Source organism: Heteronotia binoei, chromosome 14, assembly GCF_032191835.1.
Source record: "Heteronotia binoei isolate CCM8104 ecotype False Entrance Well chromosome 14, APGP_CSIRO_Hbin_v1, whole genome shotgun sequence".
NCBI lineage: Eukaryota > Metazoa > Chordata > Lepidosauria > Squamata > Gekkonidae > Heteronotia > Heteronotia binoei.
Genome location: NC_083236.1, coordinates 16714199 through 16737413, shown reverse-complemented (window position 1 = coordinate 16737413; position 23215 = coordinate 16714199). Strand labels below are relative to the sequence as shown.

Sequence of the window (23215 nt, the reverse complement as noted above, 5' to 3'; positions counted from 1 at the left end):
AACCTGGAGTTCGCAAGCCTAACCTTTGCCCAACTGCCACAGAGCCGGAGGCCCTGTAGCAGCTCCCAGCTCTATACCATATTGACAGGAGAAGTGCCCATAGCCAAAATTCGCCTGCCCCCATGTATATTCAAGACACAAGAGCCTTGCCTAATAGATCCAGAAAAGCAGCCTTCAGCAAACAGGTGGTCAGAGCTGAATAAACAGGAAGGCATTTGTACCCCCCCCCCACTTCCTTCAAGAAGAAGCAGAAAACTACATCAGTATAAAGAATCTGTTCCCATACATTCATTGCGAATCTCTCAACTCCAGAAGTTTCTTTAGTAACAGCTGGCAGGGAAAAAATTTCAAGTGTCCTTTAAAAACAGTCCGAGTTGGCAATCATAGTGTGCTGGGGTAATATCTGACCTAGGGTTGGCCGCTCCGGGCTGGGAAATTCCTGGAGGTGTGGGGGATAAAGCATGGGGAGGATGGGATTTGGGGAAGGGAGGGGTTTCGGTGGCATACAATGCCATACAGTCCACCTTCCAAAGAAGCCATTTTCTCCAGGAAACTGATCTCCGTTATGCATCATCTGAAGATCAGTTCTAATTCCAGGAAATCTCCATCTACCAACTGAAGGATGGCAATTCTAGTCTACTCTTATTTCCGTGCCTATTTGAAAACATTTGGAAATGAGGAGGGCCAGAAAGACCCAAAAGGCAAGAGTGAAAACCAGAGCCCAGTACTGACTGCAATAAAGTTACCAAAATTTTGCTTCAATTTTATGATTTTTTTTTTTTAGCATAAATCTTAACTTTGATGTCGTTCAACAAATGATCCACTCTCTCCGGTGGGAGTAGGGAAGACAAGGAAATGGAAATCCTTTGTCCAGAGGCCCACGTGAAAACATCCAGGAACTGGTAAGGACTGAGTGTGGGGAAAGGAGCCAGGGAGTACTGTGGGACACAGGCTTCCTGTTTGGCCTGAGTAAAGGGGAGCCTCCCAGTTTGCAGCAACCGGAGAGGAAACAGGAAACTGCTGCATGGCCTGAGATTAGCCAAAGCCACGTAACATTCATTCGGACCTCCGTCCCACTAATAGCCACATGTTGCAGGTAGCCTGACACCTGGGTCCCTAGCAATAACCCCAACCAAAAGCTTCTGTTGAGAGCAATCAAAGCAACACCGGTCAGTCAGTGTGCAAGTTTTTGAGTTCTCCAGAACTCTTCATCAGTAAGGCTGCCAACTCTGGGTTGAGGAATACCTGGAAATTTTGTCGGTGGAGTCTGGGGAAGGAGGGGTTTGGAAGAAGAAGAAGAAGAAGAAGAAGAAGAAGAAGAAGAAGAAGAAGAAGAAGAAGAAGAAGAAGAAGAAGAAGAAGAAGAAGAAGAAGAAGAAGAAGAAGAAGAAGAAGAAGAAGAAGAAGAAGAAGAATTATTATTATTATTATACTCCGCCCTTCTCTCTGAATCAGAGACTCAGAGCGGCTTACAGTCTCCTATATCTTCTCCCCCACAACAGACACCCTGTGAGCACCTGGTGCTAGGCTTTCTGGCGCCCTAGGCAAATCACCCACTAACACCACCCCCCCCAATTATTAAAAAATACAGGGAAAATGAAGAGCACAAAACTTGAAACTTTTCACATATTTAATTTACTGATTTTTAATTTTAATTTTTTTTTTCAAAATTTGATATGTTATTAAAAATTGTGAGAAGAAGTGCTTGCCAGCCAAGCCAGGAAGTAGGGTGGCGGGATAGGATGAGGTGAGAGACCAAATCGCTCATCAGGGAGAGGGGGGTGGCTTGGCTTTGTTGAGGGCAGCCAGGTGACAGGGGGAAGACAAGGTGACAGTGGTCAGGAGCCAGAGTAATGTGTCTGGGAGGGGGCACCCAATCGTGCCCCTAGGCCAGGTGGCACCCTAGACGACTGCCTACTTTGCCTACTCCCATGCACTGGCCCTGCCTGTGAGGTGGGTAGGGCTGAGAGGGCTCCCACAGCAGCTGCCCTTTCAAGGACAACTCCTGCGAGAGCTATAGCTAACCCAAGGCCATTCCAGCAGCTGTTAAGTGGAGCAGTGGGGAATCAAACCCGCTTCTCCCAGATAAGAGTCCTGGTATTTAATGCTAGAGAGCTGAGCAAGGATTTGATGTCAGAGTCCACCCTCCAAAGCAACCATTTTCTCCAAGGGAACTCATCTCTGTTTTCAGCTGTAATACTGGGAGATCTCTAGGCGGCATCTGGAGGTTGGTAACCCTACCAGGGTGCAGCTCACAGCAGTGGCCCTGCCCTTCACCTACCACTACTAAGTGGTAAATTTGCTGTACAAAGGTAGACAATGGCAAACCACCTCTGTTCATCTCTTGCCTTGAAAACCCTTCAGAGTCATCTTATAAGACAGCTGTGACTTGACCACACTTTTCACAGTGTCTTGCAGAGTCTTTGCGGTCCATCTTATGTTCGGGGGTCAGTAGTGGGTTACATCCCTGGAGAGAAGGAGAAAGGAGATCTTGTGGCAACACCCACAGAAGGAAAGGAAGAGACACATCCAGGAAGGTGACCTCAGGCAGCAGGAGACAAAGATTCCTTTCCTGCCCTGTTTGTGGGTAGTCAGACACATCTAACTGGCCACAGCCTGATCCTGTTGGGATCCTTTTTATTTGCAAACCAACAGGGTGCCAGACCAGGATCTGGAAGGGCAGAGCTCCAGGGGAGGGATGGTGGCTCAGTGGTAGAGCATCTGCTTGGTAAGCAGAAGGTCCCAGGTTCAATCCCCGGCATCTCCAACTAAAAAGGGTCCAGGCAAATAGGCGTGAAAAACCTCAGCTTGAGACCCTGGAGAGCCGCTGCCAGTCTGAGCAGACAATACTGACTTTGATGGACAGAGGGTCTGATTCAGTAGAAGGCAGCTTCATACGTTCATATGTTCCCCTCCTGTCCTGAATGTCACCTGGTGCTCTTTGGCTAGTTCTTCCCTCGCATATGAGCCCGCCTCACAGGGGTGTTGTGAGGCTAAATTTGCAGGACAGGTCCCGCCTGTCACATCTCATGCTCATGGGACAGGACTGCAGGTATAGGGGCCCAGCACCCCAGTGATATTTCAGGCCCTTGCTGTGAATGTCCAGGTTAGGCTGAAAGGGCTGGGGAGAGCTGGTCTCTGAGCCTGTGACTTCTGGAGCGGATGGTCCGTCTGCAGGCAACTGGCTCAGCAGAGCGGTGCATTGAGCCCCTTCCTGTGAGTGCAACGGCACCGTCCCTCATTCTCTCCGGCCTCCGCACAAGGCACCCGTCGTGGGTGCAGAAAGCAGGGGTCGCGTACAGTGTTCCCTCTAAGTTGAGGAGTCTTGTGAGCAGAAATTCTACTTTGTGAGCTACTGGCATTAGAGTTGTGAGCTGCTGCATCAATGAGTTTGCTCTAGAGTCATGTGAGCTAGCCGACTCCAGGTTGACCCATCCTTCCATCCTTCTGAGGTCGGTCAAATGAGTACCTAACTGGCTGAGGGGAAAGCGTAAAAGACTGGGGAAGGCAATGGCAAACCACCCCATAAAAAGTCTGCCATGAAAACGTTGTGAAAGCAACGTCACCCCAGAGTCGGAAATGACTGGGGCTTGCACATGGGGAATACCTTTACCTTTTTTTACCTCACACTAACTCACCTTAAAAGAGCTCCGTGGCGCAGAGTGGTAAAGCTGCAGTACTGCAGTCGGAGCCCTCTGCTCATGATCCAAGTTCGATCCCAGCGGAAGCTGGTTCAGGTAGCCGACTCCACGTTGACTCAGCCTTCCATCCTTCCGAGGTTGGTCAAATGAGTACCCAGCTTGCTGGGGGGAAAGTGTAGATGACTGGGAAAAGCAATGGCAAACCACCCTGTAAAAATTGCCTTAAAAACGTTGTGAAAGCAACATCACCCCAGAGTCGGAAACGACTGATACTTGCACCTTTACCTTTTATCTAAGAGCCCTGTGGCGCAGAATGGTAAAGCTGCAGTACTGCAGTTAGACTCTCTGCTCACAACCTGAGTTCAATTGCAGCAGAAGCTGGGTTTTCAGGTAGCCGGCTCGAGGTTGACTCAGCCTTCCATCCTTCCGAGGTCGGTCAAATGAGTCCCCAACTTGTTGGGGGGGGGGGGGAGCGTAGATGACTGGGGAAGGCAATGGCAAACCACCCTGTAAAAAGTGCTGTAAAAACGTTGTGAAAGCAACATCACCCCGGAGTCGGAAACGACAGGGGCTTGCACAGGGGAATACCCTTTGCCAGGGGTCATTTTGTAGAAAAACAGGCGGTGGAGCTCATCCAGGGATTGTTATGCAGCTGCAATACTATTCAATGGACAAGGAGGTGGAAGTCTCAGGAGGAGGAGGTGGAACTCTCCGAAAGGTAGGGGAGCTGCACTCCTGTGAGCTCCCGCTGAATCTGAGGCCTGCCCTTGACCTTTTTTTTTAACCTCACCTTAGAGGGAACCCTGGTCGTGTCACTCTCTCCTGCCGCTCGCGCCTCTTTCCCCGGCTCCTCTCGCCCGCGTGCCTGCGGTGGCATTCCGGCTGGGCCGTCGAGGCGGCGACGAGAGGCCCGGGCTAGGGCCGAGGGGAGGGGAGGGGCGGGGCGCCTCTGCTGGGACCGTCAGGGCGGAATGCGGAGAAGAGCTGCGAGCGGCGGCTGGTGCTTGGCCATGCCCGCCTTTAATCGCCGCCGGCGGGGGGCCGGTGGTGCTGCGGGTGGCGGAGCCAGCGCGGGCGAGCGAGAGGTGAGGCCCGGAGCCAAGGGGCGAGGGAGGGAAAGGGGAGGCCCCCGCGGTCCCACGAGTCCGGCCCCTCAAGGGACTGCCTTTTTCTTTTAACGCGTAAGGTGCTCGAGCTGCTTTCTTTTGCAGAGCAAAAGTTTGAGCCCGGGGGCACCTTTAAGGCCTGGCATGAAAGCTCTTGTTGGATGAAGCCTGTCTGAAAAGGGGCGGCAGGGGTGTGGGCAGTCTCGGTGCACGCTCGAAACGCACCCGGGTCTTTTGCAGAAGGGTTGCAGCTGCAGCCTCCGTGCTGGTGGATTGCAAGAAGAGGCTGGAGAGCGAAGTCGGCCTTGAGGGGAGAACGGAGCCGGGCCGGAGAAGGCAGTCCCGCGCCCTGCGCTGAGCCCCCCCCCCCGCCCCCCCGGGCTGTCCCGAAAGCAGACTGCAAGAGCAGAGGACTTGCTCTAGAGCTGCGTCTTGGCCAGCGGCAGGTCTTCGTTGCCTTGGATGGAAGTAGGAGGCTGGAGCTGCCTTGCTCGATGGAGGTGAAACTGAAACTCTTTGCCCCTTTGCATTGCGGAAATATTTTATCTGTATTGAGGAGGCAAGGAGATTGCACTTGGATTTGCGCTTTTTTTTCTTTCTTTTTTTGTCATCAAGTAGGGTTATCAGAGGACATGTCCTCCTTTTGGGGCGTTTGTCCTCTTTTGGGCTCTTCAAGAAACCTGACAAAATGCCCTTTTTTGCGATTGGAAGGTTAGGGATATTCCTAGTTAGTAGTAATGATTACAGATTAAATAAAATGAGATTTATCATAAGAATCACTTCTTTGAAGTAGTCGGTTGGGGGAAATGTCCTCTTTTTTTGCTTTTTGAAATATGGTAAACCTACCTTCAAGTCACAGTTGACTTATATCAACCCTGGGGCTTTTCAAGGCAAGGGACTCTCGGAGGGGGTTTGCCATCGCTTGCCTTTGCATAGCAACCCAGAACTTCTTGGTGACCTCCTATCCAAATACTGACCAGGGTTGACCCTACTTAGCTTCCAAGATCTGATGAGATCAGGCTAGCCTGGCCTATCCAGGGCCCCCCCACACTAAATAATGCACTTTCAATCCACTTCAGTGCACTTTCCAACTGGATTTTACTGTGTGAGCTGGCAAAACCCAGTTGGAAAGTGTATCGAAAGTGCATTACCTAGCGTGTGTGATCACGCCCAGATCAAGAAATATTGCAAACTTTTATTGAGAAACCTCACCAGGAATTTGGCTGCGAAGGAACCTGTGTTGTGCCTGAATGTTTACCATTATCATCCTCTTCTTGGTTTTGGTGTGACTGCACTCCAGGCAACATCAGGTGCAGAGAGAGAGCCTTCCCTGAGAAGTCCAGCCTGCTAGACTAGTCTGGTGCTGAGGGATAATTCACTTTCCATTAGCCAGGGGTGCCGCTGGAGAGAAAAGGCACCTCCCCAGCTCCATCTTTTGAGTGGCAATGTGGTTAGCAAAATTGTGCTCATCTTGCATTATTAGCTCAGGTGAAGACTTGTAAGTTGGCTGGTCATAGACTAGAATGAGCATGGCCATTTAGTTACATTCTTATCGTGTATGGCACAGATCCCCAACCTTTTTGAGCCTTTTTAAAGCTCAGTTGGAATTCTGACACAGCATGATGGGCACAGCGACAAAATGGCTGCCACAAAATGGCTGCAGCAGAAGGCGGAGCCAGCCACAAAACTGCCTTACTATCAGAGCTTACCTTCAGTCACTTGTAGTGGCCCCCGCTGCCAAAGCAATATCTTTGCACAGCCAATCAGAACTCCAGCAGTCAATCAGAAGCCTTGCTGGGCAAAAGCCCTACCTGGCCCCACCCACTTACTAAAAACAGTTTGCAGATGGCAGAAGAGGTATTGGCAGGCAGCATGGTGCCCACATTGGGGACATACGGACATACGGAATGCTGTCTGGAGAATCTAAAATGCTGAGGAGGTGCAACATATCAAGGGAGAAGGCTGGTCTAGAGCTCTACTCCCAGACACCTAGACTGATTTCGCATTCACCTTACGCTGCTCTCACGTTTGTCTTCTCAGCGTGACTTTCTTCCGATTTCTCACTATCTGCCCTGGGGCTGCAGCAAGGATCGCTGTTTTCACGCAGCAAGCAGAAACTGGTTTTAGCGATCCTTGCTTCAGCCCCAGGGCAGATAGTGGGAAATTGGAAGAAAGCCACGCTGAGAAGACGAATGTGAGAGTGGCGTAAGGTGAGTGCAAAATCAGTAAGGGGAGTGCAAAATCGGAGAGCCAGTTTGGTGTAGGGGTTAAGTGTGCGGACTCTTATCTGGGAGAACCGGGTTTGATTCCCCACTCCTCCACTTGCACCTGCTGGAACGGCCTTGGGTCAACCATAGCTATCGCAGGAGTTGTCCTTAAAAGGGCAGCTGCTGTGAGAGCCCTCTCAGCCCCACCCACCTCACAGGGTGTCTGTTGTGGGGGAAGAAGACATAGGATATTGTAAGCCGCTCTGAGTCTCTGCTTCAGGGGGAAAGGCGGGGTATAAATCTGCAATTCTTTTTCTTCTTCCTAGTTTTCCAAGTGCAGAATTTTTGTTGTTGCTAATGGAAGAGCATTTTATCTAGAGTCCTGGTGTCTGAGGCTCAACTTTATCACCTTTGTCGCATTGGAGATCCCTGCTTGCCCTTCTAGGGCTAATGGCACCCTGGGTGAGGCCAGTTTTGGTCAAGAAGAGTTAACCCTCTTCCTTGCCCAGCAGTACAGCTCCACTACAGGCCAAGAGAGATCCAGCCAGGGGTCTCCACATAGCTTGGCCTCCAGAATCAGCTGATAACCTGATGCTCTGCACAAAGCATCCGTGCAGACATGCTTCCATGTACGTTCACAGTGCAGGGCTGAAGTCATTCCTCTTTGGGATGGGTGGGGGAGAGCAGCAGGAAGGAAGCCTGCTCTGAACAATGGGAGGAAATGGAGGAGCTGAGGGGGGAAAACCCGGCAACCGCGGAGGGAATGCAGATGGCAGACAGTGTAGCTGTCCTGCAAACAGGACCCACAGCCCAGCTTCAGCGCTTTACCATGGCACTTGCTGCTGTGAGAGGGGAGAACTTGTGTGAGGAGGGTAGGGTTGCCAGGTCCCTCCCCCCCCCCAGCCCCTGGTGGGGGGGTTAGGGGTAGGGTTGCTAACTCCAGGTTAGGAAGCTCTTGGAGATTTGGGAATGGCCCCTGGGGAGGACAGGGACAGGGGTACAGTGCCACATACTCTGCCCTCCCAAGCATCCTTTTTCTCCAGGGGTTTGGTCTCTGTAATCTGGAGATGGGTTGTAATTCTGGGGGATCCCCAGGCCTCACCTGGAGGCTTTCATCCCTAGAGAGAGAGGCTGCTCCAGGGTATCCGGAAAGGCCGTCTGGGGCCTGTATAATCTGGAAGCTACACAGGCAAAATTTACAGTGGTTTCCTAACCAGGGAGGGGGATGAAGGAGAGGAGAGTAAGAACCAGACTGGGTGGGGGTGCAAGTTGCTAGCCTAGAATAAGCTACAGATTAGGAAGTCCTGAGTTTGGATCTTGCTTCTGGCATGAACTCTTTAGATAGGCTCAGTTCAGCAATCCCCACGCCTCACAAGGTTTCTATAAATGTTACAGCCAGTTAATGTCTGTGAAGCCCTTTCAACTCAAAAGCAGTGTATAAATTCTAAATCCCCATCCCTCTTTTGTTGTTCATTCGCACAGTAGAGTCCGACTCTTTACAACCCCATGGACCAAATCATGAGAGACCCTCCTGTCTTCTCCCATCCTCTGAAGTCTGCTCAAATTCATGTTAGTTATATCAGTAACGCTGTCCAGCCATCGCATCTTTTGCCGTCCCCTTCTTCTTTTGCCTTCTGTCTTCCCCAGCATCAGGATCTTCTCCAGTGAGGGCTCCCTTCTCATTGGGTGGCCAAAGTATTTGAGCTTCAGCATCTGAGGCTACACAAAACTGTAGTAAGATGTCGGCCACAGCATCCATTGAGGGACCGGAGCCCATGTTTGCACACAGATCTGACTTTTTAAGAACAGGAATTTGAGAATAAATCTATTGGTTTAAATGTTAAAATAATCGTTTGACTTGGAAGCACTGAAACTTTTCACAATATCCCCAATCCACCATGTTTCCCAATTAAGGGGAAAATAGCGTTCAAACAAATTACAAAGATGATCATACTCCAGTGGCAGCAAGAGAAAGAAATTTTATGTACAAAAACAGAAGTACATCCTACATGACATGTTAATGTAGGTACATTTAACTTGTTGGGAACAGAGTAACTTTGAAAAGGTTAACTTGCTACAGCTCCAAACCCAGCTAAGGAAGAGAAGAAGCAGAGGAGTCCTATCAAAGATGAAACACAGAAGGCCAGCAAGGGCCAAAGAGGCTCAGCATCTAACTCATGAGAGGGTGGGGCCAACTGCCAAGTGTATCCCAGAGGGTAATTCTCTTAACCCTTTCCCTCCCACATCCTCTTCCATGCTGAGTTACAGTATCCAGCAAAACCTGCCTGTCAAAACCTAATGGTGACATCTGTGCACGTACAGACATCAAACTTACGTATACACAATCCTGCCAGAATTCAGTGGCATTTTAGGTTGCTATAGAAACCCAAGCATGTCATGCAAGCCCTGGCAGTGGCAGTGGCTGGGGGAGGGAGCGGGGCGGGGATGGGAAGAGAACTAGCGGGGGGGGGTGGAGGCTAGAGCCAGTGGCAAGGGAGTAGCACGGTTTCCCTTCCCCACCTTGTTTTACTCGCATCATCGGGAGAAAGCAAAGGTGAGATGAGGTGGTTCCATGTATCTCTGAAGGGAGCAGTGGGTAGTAGGGAGACCATGGGCTGCAGGTGCTAACTGGAGGTGGGGTGGCTGATCAAACCATGACCTTCTTTGGCTCCATATGTTTATCCAGTTCTTCTTGAAGCTGTCTCTGCTGGCAACCTCTGCCAATTCTTGCAGCAGTGAATTCCACACATTACTTAAAGGACACATATTTATCCAGATTTCTGAGACAAGTGGTTCAAGACTCCTATATCAAGACCAATTCCAGTCAGTGCAGGTTGGACTGGTTTTTTTTTGGGGGGGGGGCGGGGGCCTGCTCTGGACAGAAAGCAGGGAGGGCGTCTGTCTCTGAGCAAACTTTCCAACCTGATCCCGGCTGCTGTGTGTCTTTCTGGCAGAGCTCTCGGTGTGCGGGAGGTTCTTGCTGTGTGTGACTCAGAGTTTGCTGACCTCTCTCATGCCCTCAGCCAGCACTTGGGCAGATGAAGACAGCCCATTTCCAGCCCCAAACCCCTCCCCACGGAGGCCACTAACAGAGCTCCTTCCTCTGGGAGAATTCTGCTCTAGCCACATTCCAGCTATTGCTCTCCTCAATGCATCCGTGACTTCCTTTGCAGTTAACAGCATTCTCCGTGTTCTGCCCGCTCCCTCACGAAAGAAAGAGCAGGGGTGTGATTTCAGCTGTCTTGTTGATAGATCCAGAATTCGTGTCAGAGCTCCACACAGGACCTGTCTGGGTCTGACGGAAGGTGTTTCCCTGGATCTTGCTATTGTGGGCTTCCCCCATGGCATAAGAAAAATGCCAGCCACTGGGAGTGAAGCCAAGCGGTGGACACGTTGAGTGGTGTCTTAGAGCTGAGGATCCTTCTGTCCCCACAAACTGGGAGCAATTATGGGACTGCACGATGCAAAACCGGGAAGGCCGTTGCTTCCAGTTACATCCGAGGCTTTGACCTGCTTTCTTTGTTTCCTGCAGATGGTGGGCTGAAGAGGCACTTCCCTTCTTGCCAAGAGGACATGCACCCACAGTTCTGCGTGAACTCAGACATTGCAGACTGGCTCGCCTCCATTCACCTGGAGAGATACCTGGACACCTTCAAACAGCTCGGATATCACTCAGTGCGGGATGTGATCTCTCTGGGTAAGGAGGATCTGCAGAAGTTGGGTATCACTGCCACGGGGCACCGTAAAAGGATCCTGAACCTGGTGCAGCAAACCCAACTGCTGGTGGGGGACAAAAATCCACACATGGCAGGCGATGTGCATTACAAGCCTAGCCAGTGTGCAGAATCTCTGGATGGGCCTAAACCAAAGAATGGTATCGACGGAAGCAAAGGAATCTCAGCAGAAACGGCTTCTCACCTCAAGATCGACCGTGCCCATTCAGCGGGTCACTCCCATTCTCTGTCACCAGATAGGGATCTGGCTTCTTTGGTGGCCAAGCCAGTACCCAAGCCCAGGACCGTGTTTCCTCATGCGTGCCAAGGAGCCAGGCTGGAGCAGGACTTAGTGCCATCACCGTGTGCATCGCTGCCCGTAAGCAAAATCGCTTCTGGCTCTGAACATTCTCAGGTAACCTGTGTTGTTCCGGAGGGATTTGATCTCAGGGAAAGCGCTGCAGATGCTGAGGGATCCCGAGTTGGGCTGAGAGATCAAATCCCAGAGGTCGCTCTGCTACCCCAGAGCGGGCAGGTGGGAGGAAACACAGAACCTGCTCTTCAGCCTTCAGCTCCTCTAAGTGAAAGGAGCCACCAGGTCAAGTGTGTGTCGGATGCCTCCTTCTCTTCTGCTGTTACGTGTTTCTGTGCTGCAAGCCAGCCTGCGGGCAGCCATCCGGTGGAACCCGTTCCGGCCGCTGCCACTGTGCTGAGAGAGCCTTTGGTGGTGGTTCAAGCTGCTCTTTCCAGGGCAGCCTACCCACAGGGAAGGACTGAGATGGTCCTAGAGGGCCCTTGGGATCGAGATGACCTCCTGCCTTCGCCAACTGCAAGCACAGAAGGGAAGGAGCCTCTGGGCAGCCCTCCCAGCCTGCTGTCCATAGACCCACCCGCGCAAAACAGGACTCTGAACGGCGAGCAGGCTGGGTGAGTTTGCATGCTTCCCCTAGCGGGATAGCTTCACCACCCTCAGGGAGTCAGCAGAAGGGACTGAGGTAGAACAGGAAAGGCAGAGAAGGGGAGGGGCTGTGTTTGGTGTAGTGCCAGTTTGGTGTAGTGGTTAAGTGTGTGGACTCTTATTTGGGAGAGCCAGGTTTGATTCCCCACTCCTCCACTTGCAGCTGCTGGAATGGCCTTGGGTCAGCCATAGCTCTTGTAGTTGTCCTTGAAAGGGCAGCTGCTGTGAGAGCCCTCTCAGCCCCACCCACCTCACAGGGTGTCTGTTGGGGGGGAGAAGATAAGTAAAGTAAAATTTTATTTATATCCCGCCCTCCCCCGCCAAGCAGGCTCAGGGCGGCTAACAACAGCAAAATAACAATACATTTAACAAACCATTAAATTAACCCCAAACAGATTAATACATTAGTTAAAACAGTTACTAAGTCTAAAAACATTAAGTTAGATCTGACAGTACCATTATTAATCGACGCTATGCCTGTCAGTTTGTGTAATGATGGCGGATCTCCAGACTGGACCATTTTGATGTTTCTTTGTGGACTTGGTCAGCCGTTCATGAATGCCTGTTTGAGATACAGGAGATTGTAAGCCGCTCTGAGTCTCTGATTCAGAGAGATGGGCGGGGTATAAATCTGCAGTCTTCTTCTGTGGCTCAGTCATAGGGCCTCTGCTTGGAATGCAGAAGGTCCCCGGTTCTATCCCTGGCATCTCCGTTCGAAAGGAACAGTTCGCAGGTGTTGTGAAAGATCTCAGCTTGAAATCCTAGAGAGCTGCTGCCAGTCTGAGCAGATAATACTGACCTTGATGGACCAGTAATCTTAATTCATTATAAGGCAGATTCATGTTTCCTAGTTCTGCATCCCAGGCTCCTTTAGAGCGGCTGGCTCTGGTGCTCTTCAGCAGACCTTGCAGCCAGCCTGCCTTGGAGACGCGTGGGTGCAGAGCCTCCGTGGGTTGCGACAAAGCCCTTTTCATGATGCAGAGAACACAGGCGGGCTTGGCAACCGGGGCTTGTGAACAAGCAGTGTAGCCCAGCTGTGTCACCTCATCCATTGGGAAATGATTCTTGCACAGCCTGATAAGGTGGGCAGTAGCAGCACAAATCTCCCTGTGGATGTTTGGCATTGTTCTTTGCTTTGATCATTAGTGTCCTGCCAGGAATGTTCTAGGGATCCACACAAGGGGGGAGGAGTATTATAAATAAGGCACATGCACTGTGGGAGGACGTGGTTTTGAGCGTTAGGACTCCTGGTACGAGCTCATGCAGCATGGAATTTGTGCATGACACTGCCAAGAGAGGTGACAAGTTGCTTCGTAGGGATGCAGCAAATAACAGGCCCCAGGTCTAATGCAGAAGTGGTGGGACTGGTAAGATATGTACTTCCGGTGAAGTCCCTTTTAAAGGTATCTGCTAGTTCTAAGCAGAATGTTGAATAAATTTGTTTGGCTGGGGCTGAAAATTCACACAGCAGCTTGTGTAGTTAAAGCAGAATATAAATGAATAAGCCCCAGTGAAACCAAGGGATTGACCGCTAAGTAGAGGAGGAGGAGGTCTTGTACAGAGGGCCATGGTTGTGTGTGGAGTTCGTTGGGTATGAGTCTAGGCTTGCCAGCCTCCAGGTGATGGCTGGAGATCTCCCAGAATTACAACTGGTCTCCAGATGACAAAGATAAACATGGAGAAAATGGCTGCCTTGGAAGGTGTACCATATGGCCGTCTAGCTCCCCGAGGTCTCTCTTCTCTCCAGTCCCCAGACTCCGCCCTCAAATATCCATGTCTTTCCCAACCCAGAGCAGGCAACTCTAGTTGCAACATGTGGCTTCTTGACCAGACCATCACACGCAAAGGGGTGCATCTAAGAGTTCAGAGCTTCAGAAGCAGAGGTGAAGTTGGCAGGAGGATGGTCACAGGATGTCCTGCCTAAGCTTAGGTTTGCTTTCCCTTCTTGCAGTTCCCTGGGAGAGCCCTGCCTGGGCCTGCATCACGTGCCGCAGGCGCTTGTCATCCAAACAGGTAAGAAGGACAGATGCAGCTTACCTGGCTGCCATTGGAGAGGGGGAGCAGGAAAGTGGCTGTTTCCCAAGACACAGAGAAGACGAGCTGGGGGTGAGGTAGGGATGTCAGCCTCCAGGTAGGACCAGGATTACCGCTGGGATTACCGCTCATCTCCAGACTGCAGAGATTGGTTTCCCTGGAGAACATGGGTGCTTTGGAGGGTGGGCTCTCTTGCATGGTACCCCACTGAGGTCCCTGTCCTCCCCAAAACTCCTGGAGATTTTCTCAACCTGGAGTTGACAACTGAACCTCCATCCCCTACTGATGGTCAGGAGGGTTTAGCAACCCTGGGTGAGGGTCTAGTGTCCCCCCCCCCTTTCCTGGGCTGCCTTAGTTCACGCAATGTGTTATGATGACAGATAGGTAACTGGGAGGAGAGTAAAATGGGTTTGAACTTCCATATTCTTCTGAATTGGGAGGCTCATGGGAGGTCTGCCTTTAATGCACCTCATAGGAATGACTAGTGCAGATCTTCTTTTGTATAGCACAGTTGGAGTGGAGCCCAGGTCTACTGGACTTGAATCTTAACAGTTCCACAGCAGACCAACATGGCTGCTTTCTGAGATGGTATAATACGGTATTCTCCTCTATCAGCACCAGTGGGTAAGGGAGGAGACAACTGGGACATCAAAAGAATTAATGTTTCCCTCTCAGGAAAATGCTGAATCTCCCCATGAGCACGGAGGCCTTCTGTGGGGTCTCTTCTCCATGGGGCTCTCACCACTGCCTTCCCTTTACCCACAGACCCTGCTGAGGAACTCATCAGCCCTTATTGTGAGGGCATGTTTGGACATACGTGGTCTTGCCAGGAGCAGGTGAGGAGAGACCGTGGATATGGAGGTAGCAGAAAGCATGGGGCCCACACAGCAACAGTGATGTTCCATCTTACTAGACGGCTTGGGGTCTGTGCAGCTTTGGGCTCAACCAGACTTGCTGTCAGTCAGAGAGCGACTGAAGGCCCAACAGAGGATTGTGTCAGGAATAGTCTGAATGGGAGGAAGGAGACAAGTGGGCCATGTTTTCCCAGGAGGGCACTGCTCATTCATTCCTGATGTGGAGTCAAGTGAGGTAGCCAAGCTTAGTATTTGCTTAATATTTAGTATCTGTTGTGGTGTTTCTCTCACAGCCACTGAGGCCCTAGATAAGAAGCTACTGAAATGCAGTGTGCTGTGCTACTGAGGGCAAGGCAAGATCACAACTGGAGTGGGGACCAGGCCTGGCGATAAATGGAATGTCTTCTCTGGACAGTTGGTTAAAGTTTAAGCGTAAGAACATACCAAGAGCCTGTTGGTTCAGACCAGTGGTCCATCTAGTCCAGTATATTCTTTCAAATAGCAGCAAACAGACAATAGAGGCCCAGGCCTTCCCTTGCTGCTGAATCCCAGCACTGGGTTTCAGAGATTTGCTGCCTCTGATTTTGGAGTTCTGGAACTTTTCAGTGTAGAAAAGAGATAACTAAGGGGGGACATGATAAGAGGTTTATAAAATTATACATGCGGTGGAGAGAGTTGACAAAGAGAAATTTTTCTCCCTTTCCCAAAGTACTAGAACTCAGGGGCATTCAATGAAGCTAATGGGCAGTGTATGTTCAGGAGGGACAAAAGGAAATACCATTTTACACAGAGAGTTATTTAAATGTGGAATTCGCTGCCAGAGGATGTAATGATGACCACAGCAATAAACATCTTTAAAGGGGGATTAGATAGATTCATAGAGAAGTCTGTTGATGGCTGCTAGCCATGGTGGCTGAGGGGAATTTCCACATTCAGAGGCACTAAATATCTGAATCTCAAAGCCAGGAGGCAACATGAGGGGAAGGCCTCGGCCTCTGTGCCCTGTTGTTGGCCATCCAGAGGAACGGATTGACCACTGCATGAGACGGGGATGTTGGATTAAATGGCCCATTGGTTTGATCCAGCAGGGTTCTTATGTTCTTAAAATTCCCTTCAGTCATGATGACTAGTAGCCACTGATGGACCTCTCCTCAGTTAATCTAATTCCCTCTTAAAGCCATCTCTGCTTGTGGCCATTCTCTGACTTTGAATTCCGCTGTTTCATTATTGAATAAAGAATTATTTCCTGTTATCTGTCTTCACCTTATTTCCCAACAATTCCGTTGGTTGCCAGTGAGTTCCAGTATTATGGGAATTAGAGAAAAAGTTCCCTTCTATCCACTTTCTCCACCTCACTCCACCCATGCATCATTTTCATAAATTTCTAGCTAGTCTGCAGACAGGTGGGTAGACCCTTAGGAAAAATCCATTGAAACATTGGCTGTGTAATACTTTTATTAGGACCAGCTAAAAAATAGCAAAATATTATTTTATTTATATATTCCTATGCTGTCGTCCTACCTAAATAAGGTCCCCAAAGCTGCAAATATCCAAACATTAAAACAACATATAAAATAAAGTATATATAAACTATTAAATAAAAATGTGTAAGACTAATAATAATAAGCTTTTATTATTTATTTATTTATTTATTACTTTCCATTTATATCCCGCCCTCTTTGCAAGCGGACTCAGGGCGGCTTACAACATCATAAAAACAATCAATTCAATAACATCATAATTCAATCATCATCAATTCAACAACATCATAAAACAATTCAATAAAACATATAAAACCATAATTTACTTATCCATTTTAAAAACCATTCTATAGCGCTGTTTCAGTCCAATATAGGCGGCATTGACTTCCCGACTATGATCGCCAGCATTCTGTAGGATGTCCGGTGGCAGCCCTTTTCAATCAAACCGCAAAAGCCTGTTTAAACAATTCGGTCTTACAGGCCCTGCGGAACGCAGACAAATCCCGCAGGGCCCTTACAGCTTCTGGGAGGGTGTTCCAAAGTTCTGGTGCTGCCACTGAAAAAGCCCTGGATCTCGTTATACATAGCCTGGCTTCTTTTGGGCTTCTTTATTTATATCCCGCCCTCCCCGCCGAGGCAGGCTCAGGGCTGCTCACAAGACATGGAGTGTATCATGATTATAATAAATACAATTATACAATAAGATACAATTAAAACACATTAGATAAATAAATTAATTAAAACCACTACAAATTAAAAGGTGCTACAGTACAGTATATACCAGAGAGGAGGGCCCAAAAAGTCATTGGGGTATACCAAATGAAACAAAAAACAAATCTTCACCAGTTGGTGAAAACGAATGACGAAGGATGACAGACGAATGCATTTGGGGAGGGAGTTCCAAAGAGTCAACATCACAACTGAGAAGACCTTTTATTGGGTTGCCACTTGTCTGGCCTCAGATGGAGAGAGGCACCTGAAGTAGAGCTTCCAAAGATGACTGAAGCAGATGGATAACTTCTTATGACAGTGGGTGGTCCTTAAGGTACGCTGGTCCCAAGCCATGTAGGGAGTTAAAGGGCAATATCAGCACCTTGATTTGAGCCTGGAAGATAACTGGAACAAAACTGGAGTGATACGATCCCTATTGTCCACTGCAGTCAACGCTCTGATTGCAGCATTTTGTACTTCCAGACAGCCTCCGGGGGCTGCCCCATGTAAAGCCCATTGCAGTAATCTAATCTAGATATAACCAGGGCATGAACCACAGAGGCGAGATCTTTCCCTGCACAAGAAGGGCCAAAAACCTTACACACAAACACCCCCTCCCCCCAAAAAAGAAAGGTTAAATGGATACAAATTAGGGGCCCCAATGTTAAAATCAACAAATATACATCATAAATATTACAAATTATACAGACTATGTGTATTTATTGCAAATTAGTTAAATTGCAAGTTAGCTATAGGCCTAAATATAGTCTCAATAAGAATTTCAGATTGTACAAAATATGCAGTCAGGTTATGTGACCCTAAAATGGACATGTTTGGGCCTACTGGCTGCCTTCAGTGGTCAAGCATAAATGTTGCACACAGGGTCCATTATTGCAATACTAATATTAATCAAACTAGGACCAACTGAAAGTTATGCTGAAAAGGAATGAAAGAGGAAAACATTCGTTATTGATTTACATACGATATCTAATTATAAACGTGGGAATGTGTTAAAAATTGTTTGATGTTGGACTGCTTACTTCTGCTTTCCTATAATAACACTTCCATTTTGTCAGGATTAAGATTCAGTCTGTTGGAGCGGTTAAGAGACTAGATCAGCCATCTAGTGTGGATCCCGTGGTAGGGGTGGAAAGTGCTGTCAGCTTGCAGCCGACAGATGGCAGCCTTGTGGGGTTTTCAAGGCAAGAGACTAACGGAGGTGGTTTGCCATAGCCTGCTGCTGTGAGCAACCCCGAACTTTGTTGGTGGTCTCCCATTCAAGTACTCAGCAGAAGTGACTCTTCTTAGCTTCCAAGATCTGTTGAGATCGGGCCAACCAACTCCCAGTAGCCCCTTTTGAGTCATTTGTGGCTGATGTTTACAGCATTTTGCAGACAAAAGCCCTTGCAGCCCTGCTGACTGCAGGTTCTCTACTGGATGTGTTTTAAGGAGGTGTGCAAAAAAGCATTTTCATTTTGGTTCGTTTTAGTTTTACTTTTAAACATTCGTTTTCTTTATTATCATTCTTGTACCTGCTTGTTTTCTTTGCTCTGAATAATGGATGGGAGGGAGGGAGAAGCCATTTGCAAATTCTCCCCCCTTCAAGAAGCATTAAATTCTCAGGAACTGCAACTGGCTCATCAGTCAAAGTTGGTGGGAGGCATCCCTGGCCACTGCTGCCGGTTTGGTGTAGTGGTTAAGTGCGCTGACTCTAATCTGGGAGAACCAGGTTTGATTCCCCACTCCTCCACATGCAACCGCTGGAGTGAACTTGGGCGAGTCATAACTCTGTCAGAGCTGTACTCTCAAGAGCAGTGTCTCTCAGAGCTCTCTCAGCCCCACCTACCTCACAGGGTGGGGCTGAGAGAGCTCTGAGAGACACTGCTCTTGACAGGACAGCTCTGACAGAGTTATGACTCCCCCAAGTTCACTCCAGCGGTTGCATGTGGAGGAGGGGAAGGGAGATTGTAGATTGTAAGCTTGTCTGAGATTCCATGTGAAGTGCTGGGTATGAATCCAATGTCGTCTTCTGATTATCCAACAGGAGTCTGGGGTCCTGGAGCACCCCCAGTTTGTGAACCTGCTCCTTTAAATTATTGAGCAAGATTCCAGGTTCCACAGGATTTTTGCATCAATACAAAAAGAGGGGAGGGATGCGCTTTCAGGGCTACTTATCTCCAGTTTTTAGCAGTCCTAAACTGGATGGCAGGAGACATTAATCAGCATAGGTGGCACTGGGAGAAAACAGCTGTCAAGTGAATTTAGGGGGAGGTATTTGTGAATTTCCAGCATTGTGTAGAGAGTTGGACTAGATGACCCTGGAGGACCCTTCCAGCTCTATTATTCTATGATTCTATTCTAAGTGGTACTGCAGACTGTTCACTATTGGCAATGAATTGCTGGGCTAAAAGGGCAGGGCAATTCTTGACTTTGTGACTCAGCTCTGGAGCTTGCTTAGCAGCAGGTCAAGGCCAGACCTCCCGGTGGACCAAGAGAATCTCCTTCCAGACTGTATCCTCTCTTGCACTGCAGGAATATGAGGAGTTGCCAGAGTGCCTACCAAGCCGGGGCGGAGGAGGAAGAGGAGGAGAAGGGTCCCTGTGAGTACTTTGTTCCCGCTTCTTTCCTTTCCCCAGTGAACAAAGGGACTGGAGGGATGGGTTTGTGGAGACATCTCTCATTCAGGATGCTGGTTCGAGCTGCACTGCATTGATTTCCCATCTGAATATGCTAAAAGATAGTGTAGGGAAGCAGTGACTGGAAGGTGATTACAAGTGTGGTCTTCTAATCTAGCGAGCCAGCAGAGAGTGGTGGTTCAGGTGTCAGATCAGGATCAACCCAGGTTCGAATCCCCAGTTGTGCCTGCCTGGGCCAGTCACTCACGCTCAGTCTGACTCACCTCAAAGGATTGTTGTGAGAATAAAATGGATTGTTGTGAGGATAAAGTGTGAGCCACTTTTGGTCTCCATTGAGGAGAAAGGTGGAATAAAAATAAATAAAAATAACCAGAGGTAAGATTTATCTGAAAGGTGATGACCAGGTCTCAGACCCGTCAGATTTTACTTACACAAAATCTGACTTTAGGTCTAGGGCAATTTTTAGTCTTCAAGACTGAAAAGGACCTTCCAATAGTTGAGGGAGGAGCATTTGTATATTTCTGCTCTGGAGGCTTTCTGTTTGCTTCCTTCCTGCCTTAGAGCTGCCCACCTCCTGCACTGTCTTTGCCTGCTAAGATCGAAAGGCAAGCAGCCATGAAAGCAGACCCATTTTCCCACTGGACTCTGCTTTCAATGTATCATTATTAGCTCTGAACTCCAAAGAAAGAGGGACAGGTGCCCTTCCAGGCTCCCATACTGCTTTTTGGCTGCAACAAGAAGTGTGGAGAGCAGGACAGAGGAAGTAGGCGTGGAAGAGAGAGAGAGGTGGCTCCCACACTGCCCGGAATACCCAGTTTTGTGATCCTCTGGGCCTCAAAGTGGGTATATTGACAGAGCATGAGAGGGCAGCCTCTGATCGTCAGGTCTTTGCATTGCCCAGGAGGCTGGCTGGCCCCTAGCTTCAGTTGGCTCTTTTTGGTTAACAGAACATTCTTTCAGGAATGGAAGCTGCAGCACAGAAGAAATGAATTCATCTGCTAAGAGAGGGCCCAGCCATACGGCCCAGAGTGAGACCGAGGGTTATTCTACAGTGGAGGCGCCCCGGGCCAGAGGTTCCCCACTTGGACTCTCCAACCACCAGCATATGGACGAAGCCTTAGATGACTTGACCATCTCCCCCTATGCCAGCTACACTTCGTTATCGGAGCGTCCCACTACTGTGCTCAGCGGCTGGCTGGACAAGCTCTCCCCGCAGGGGTAGGTATCCAGGTTGGAGGGTAGCAGCTTCATGAGGGAAAAGGGCCTAAGATGAAACCCTGAGTGGAAAAGGACTGTTCGACTGTTGACGTAATTCATTGGCCTTTTTTCCCCGGTAAATTGCCCAAAGCAGTAGCATGATGCAGTGGCTAAAGTGCCGGAGTAGGATCTGTGAGATCAAGGTCTGAATCCCCACATGCCTTGGAAGTTGCTGGGTGATCTTGGGCCAATCGCACACTCAGTCGAACCTACCTCATAGGGTTGTTGTAAGGATAAAACAGAGGAGAGGAGCAGGATGTAAGCCGCTTTGCCTCTCCATTGGGGTGAAAGGCAGAATATAAATAAAGTAAATAAAGAAGTTAGGGTTTGTAGAATCTTTCGGGATCAAGTGCCGTTTTCTACTGGAGAAAGTTTTCCTTCCGGACGTTTCGTTCTCAACTGCGGAGAACATCCTCAGTGGCGTATCCTCATCCACGCCACTGTTACCAGCCGTGAAAACCTGAAATCTTTGATAAATAAAGAAGCCATTAAAATGTTTTTAAGAGAAACTGGACATCATGCCAGCTAAAACTATTGCAAAGAGGAAAATGAAAATCAGAACGGCGGCTGAGAGATGGTGATTTATTTAGGTTTTGACTTGCTAGCAGGCAGCAAAGGTATCTTGCAGACTTCATCTGAAGATCTGGTCTGTTGAAGGTCTGGTGCCACAGTTGAAAGGTCCTGCACTCTAAGGCTGATTTCGCACTGACCTTTTACTGGCGCGACCACCCTCCTCACGCCGGCGGATCTGCAGGGATTTCGCACCAGAAGCGCCGGCGCAGCCAAAAGAGCCGGCAACTTCCGTCCCGAAACCAGCTCAAACGGAAACCGCCAAGAAGCAGGAAAACATTTGAGCGGGTTTCGCGACGGAAGTAGCCGGCTCTTTTGGCTGCGCCGGCGCTTCTGGTGCGAAATCCCTGCAGATCCGCCGGTGTGAGGAGATGGTCGCGCCAGTAAAAGGTCAGTGCGAAAACGCCCTAAGTCTTTCTTTGTCTCTGTCTCTCCTGCCCCCCACCTGCTCCAAGCCAGCCTCTCAAGGTTGCTTTGACTTAGAAAAAGCTGCCCCTGAGAGCTCTGTTTGCCCTGAAACTGCATGTTGTATCTGAAATGTATTAATTTAAAAATGCATGATGAATTAGCTGAATGTTCCTCAGTAGCCTGACCACCTTAGTTGGGAGGCACTCTGCTAATTGTTATGACTGCCAGACATTCTGGGATGACATCTTTTCCATTACAACCTTTGAAGGCAGATTCTAGTGCTAATCTTGCTTAGCCATTCATGTTCTGATAACATCCGGCTTGGATAACTGCCTTGCATCATACTTGCGGCTACCTCGGGAAAGTGTTCGAAAACTCCTCTTGGTGCAGCAGATGGCTCACAGCCAGGTTGCTGACGGGTGTTGACCATTGAGAATACTTGACATTCCACCCTGGCTTCCAGCTGCTTTCTAGGCCCTGAATTGCCTGGGTCCTGGGTGGGACCAGAATCATTGCGCAGCTGCTGAGCTCCTCCAATACACTGTGGCCCTATCAGCAGCAGCTGCTTTCTCTGGCCCTCTTGCACTGTGGGGCAGCAGTCGGGTTGCTCCACACTGGACCGCTGAACCTCTTTGGGATTGCTTAGACAAGCAAGCTGTGCTGGCTACTGGCAGCAGCTGCAAGTGCCCGCTTCCCTGCTCCCTTCCTTTCAGTGAGTGACAGATGGGGACAGTGCCAGGCAAAAGCCATCACCTCTGCTTGCTTTCTCTCTGTCCCTGAATAAGAATGGGACACGTGGAGTGGGTGCCTACCTGAAGGCATCTTGGTCAGGGCCTCCGAAACCCAGGAGCCAGCCCTTGGCATGGGTGTCTAGGATCCTGGCCTTTAGGGTTACCAGCTCTGGGTTGGGAAATTCCTGGAGATTTGGGGGTGTAGCATTGGGAGGATGGGGCTCGGGGAGGGGAGAGGAGGGGCCTCATTGGGTATAAGGCCTTAGAATTTGTTCTTCAAAGGAGCCATTTCCTCCAGAGGAACGGTTCTCTCTAGTCTGGAGATCAGTGGTAATTGTAGGAGATCTCCAGAGACCACCTAGAGGCCTTCCATGTGACCCTGGTTGACAGCTAAGATCTTTTATTGGAAGCTCATCTCTGGATGCCACAGATCCAGCAATTCAATCAGAGAACAGTTGCAAAGGGTAGTTGTGATATTGGATATTGGATTTATATCCTGCCCTCCACTCTGAAGAGTCTCAGAGCAGCTCACAATCTCCTTTACCTTCCTCCCCTCCCACAACAGGCACCCTGTGAGGTAGGTGAAGATATTGGATTTATATCCCGCCCTCCACTCTGAAGAGTCTCAGAGCGGCTCACAATCACCTTTACCTTCCTCCCCCCCCCCCACAACAGACACCCTGTGAGGTAGATGAAGATGATGGATTTATATCCCACCCTCCACTCTGAAGAGTCTCAGAGCTGCTCACAATCTCCTTTCCCTCCCCCCCCCACAACAGACACCCTGTGAGGTAGATGAAGATATTGGGTTTATATCCTGCCCTCCACTCCGAAGAGTCTCAGAGCGGCTCACAATCTCCTTTACCTTCCTCCCCTCCCACAACAGGAACCCTGTGAGGTAGATGAAA

At 49.4% G+C, this 23215-nt stretch overlaps 1 protein-coding gene across 1 annotated transcript in view; it reads left to right on the top strand.

Moving 5' to 3' along the window:
- The first annotated feature begins 4671 nt into the window (after positions 1 to 4671).
- ARAP3 (ArfGAP with RhoGAP domain, ankyrin repeat and PH domain 3) overlaps positions 4672 to 23215 on the top strand; it is a 90384-nt gene continuing 71840 nt past the window's right edge. The window contains 6 exon segments of the mRNA XM_060254499.1: positions 4672 to 4726; positions 10487 to 11594; positions 13577 to 13638; positions 14425 to 14495; positions 19238 to 19305; positions 20302 to 20559. Of these exon segments, the coding sequence (XP_060110482.1) occupies positions 10528 to 11594; positions 13577 to 13638; positions 14425 to 14495; positions 19238 to 19305; positions 20302 to 20559 (1526 nt within the window). The 5' untranslated portion in view covers positions 4672 to 4726; positions 10487 to 10527.